Source organism: Durio zibethinus, unplaced genomic scaffold (genome assembly GCF_047325235.1).
Source record: "Durio zibethinus cultivar Kanyao isolate XHJ-2024 unplaced genomic scaffold, ASM4732523v1 HiC_scaffold_202, whole genome shotgun sequence".
NCBI classification, from domain to species: domain Eukaryota; kingdom Viridiplantae; phylum Streptophyta; class Magnoliopsida; order Malvales; family Malvaceae; genus Durio; species Durio zibethinus.
In genome coordinates this window covers 15,348-18,028 of record NW_028322825.1, presented here as the reverse complement: position 1 = coordinate 18,028, position 2,681 = coordinate 15,348, and the positions used below count along the sequence as shown (strand labels likewise).

The following is a 2,681-nucleotide window of genomic DNA, read 5'->3' as shown; positions in this document are numbered from 1 at the left end:
ACTTGTTACTAATATAGTCTAGCCTTTGCTCTTCTTTAGATCCCTTGTTTCACTCCGATAGTATAATAATAATAAATCGGGTCGATGCAGAAGAAATGAATGTATTTTCATACTATTAAGATAAGAAAGTAAAAAAAAAATAAAAATAAATAAATAAAATCTAATTTGCATTATGCCAAATCACTTATTCTACTGGATCTTACGGAGCCCTGTTCATACACGACATCGTCAGGTCTGATCATAGAAAAGATTCTCTTCAAGCGAACCAGCCTATCCTTTGTATGGGGCTTACACGGTGGTTGGAACAAAGACACATTTGGTTGTGAATTCCAATGTAGCAGATAAAGGCATATTTCTGCATGGCCCAATCAATAGTTCAAGTCACACACTCCCATAATCCATTTTCTCTTCGGGGAATTCCCTTCAACTATTCATGTCATATCAAATAAATAATAGAATATTGTGGAGTTGAAAGGAAATATCCAAATACATGTCTTATTTTTTTTTTTTTTTCAACAATCCATATTTGTAGCAATGAAATACTATTGTTCCTCCCCCAAGTAATAAGATAAATGATTGGCAAGTAATAAGATAAATGATTGGTTACAATATAGCTATGGTCTATATTCTCTATAAAGGACCAGAAATGCCTTGCTTACGTATCATTAGGAAATGCATTAACATAAATACAGCAGTAAGAAGGGGTAATACAAAAGTGTGTAAACTATAAAAACGGGTCAAAGTGGATTGTCCCACACTAGCACTTCCACGCAATAACTCTACCAAAGGCGATCCTATTACCGGAATAGCTTCCGGAACGCCTGTTACGATTTTGACTGCCCAATAACCAATTTGGTCCCAAGGTAAGGAATAACCTGTTACACCAAAAGATGCAGTCAACACAGCCAGAACCACGCCTGTAACCCAAGTCAATTCGCGAGGTTTTTTAAAACCACCAGTGAGATAGACACGAAATACGTGCAGGATCATCATTAAGACCATCATACTTGCCGACCATCGATGAACTGATCGGATTAACCAACCAAAGTTAGCTTCAGTCATTATGTATTGAACAGAAGTAAAAGCCTCAGTAACGGTTGGACGATAGTAAAAAGTCATAGCAAATCCTGTAGCTACTTGTACCAAAAAACAAGTAAGCGTAATTCCTCCTAGACAATAAAATATGTTAACATGAGGAGGAACATATTTACTAGTTATATCATCTGCAATCGCCTGAATCTCGAGGCGTTCTTCGAACCAATCATAGACTTTATTGAGATAGGTAAACCAAGAGGACTCCCCCCCTGAGAACCGTATATGAGAATTTCATCTCGTACAGCTCAAACAAAAACACCCAAATAATAGCTGAAACGGATATGGAATAGAAAGTTTGAAACTTCTTAATCTTTTCATTCAATTTTATCTGAAGACACAAAAGAGTAAAAATCCGAAAGCTCTTTTTTGTAGTTGTAATTATAATGCCAAAAAATCAAGTCGGCGCATTCGTCTTTATGTTGATCAGGCCTCTTGAATCTTCTATTTACCTACTTATTTCTTTTCTTTTTCTTTGCTTTGATTTGTTATTTATATGGAATGTGGCTTTATTCTTGTTTTCTTTATTTTTAATAGGAATTCTCTTGTTAAGACCCTATGAATCAATTGAAACTTCAGATTCATACCAGAACCGCGATGATTCAATAAAACCTTCAAACTAAGTCCAAAGATTCTTTGAGTAAGAATTATTGGATCATCACTTATTCAATGAATAGAATAGATATAATAAATAAAAATACAAAGAAAAGAAAGGTTTGTCCTTTGATCAAAATAAGCATAAACTAAATGAGAGTTTGAAAGAAGAAAAAATTTCTCGATTTATAAATAAAAAACCTCTTTCTTTGAAAATTTTTTTTTTTTTTGAGTCCGGCCGCGAGGTTTGAATATTAAGTATGAATCATAGTTCGAATACTTCGTGATCCATTTCATATATTCCGTGCTCCAGATACTAGAATGGCTATCCGACGGGATAAAACTATCTCGATCAAGAGGACAGACCCATTTTCTGTACTATCAATAGGATCAATTATAACAAGTCACACACTCATATTCCGGAAATACAGAAACAAAAAAAATTTCGCGGTCGAACTACCAAAATAGAATGGGCTAAAAAAAATCCTGAGAACTAAAAGTTTCACTTTTTGTATTGAAAAGCGAGGCTTCGTGGTTCTTGTGAATCTAATTCAGCGAAATTCCATCCAGTAAAACGGAAGAATTATAAATCTCCAAAATAATAGATAAGAATATCGAAAATAAAGCCATTGCGACACCCATCAAAGGAGTCGTTCCCCATCCAGGAGCTACTTTACCATATTCCGAATTCAATGGTTTCAAAAAATCCCCTACAACAGTTCGTCTTGGACCAGATCTAGAACTACCCTCAACGGTTTGTGTAGCCATAAATCTTATTTTGTATTCAGTGAGATCTGTTGACTTTGTATATCATTCCGCTGTAAATAAACGATCTTATCATAGATCCATTGTGATCTTGAAATTATATTTATATTTATATTATTTATATTTATATTTATATATATTATTTATATAATTATATAATAATGGAAACAGCAACTTTAGTCGCCATCTCTATATCTGGTTTACTTGTAAGTTTTACTGGGTACGCCTTA

General features: G+C 34.0%; 1 protein-coding gene across 1 annotated transcript; it reads right to left on the bottom strand.

The window, feature by feature from the left end:
* Positions 1-387: 387 nt before the first annotated feature.
* On the bottom strand, positions 388-2,141 carry LOC149509291 (cytochrome b6). Its single transcript, XM_089757747.1, has 2 exons — positions 2,097-2,141; positions 388-1,272 (listed from the first exon to the last, which is right to left on the bottom strand). Exons 1-2 carry the CDS (start codon positions 2,100-2,102, stop codon positions 631-633), a joined length of 648 nt encoding a protein of 215 aa, XP_089613873.1. The 5' UTR covers positions 2,103-2,141; the 3' UTR covers positions 388-630.
* Positions 2,142-2,681: the final 540 nt, after the last annotated feature.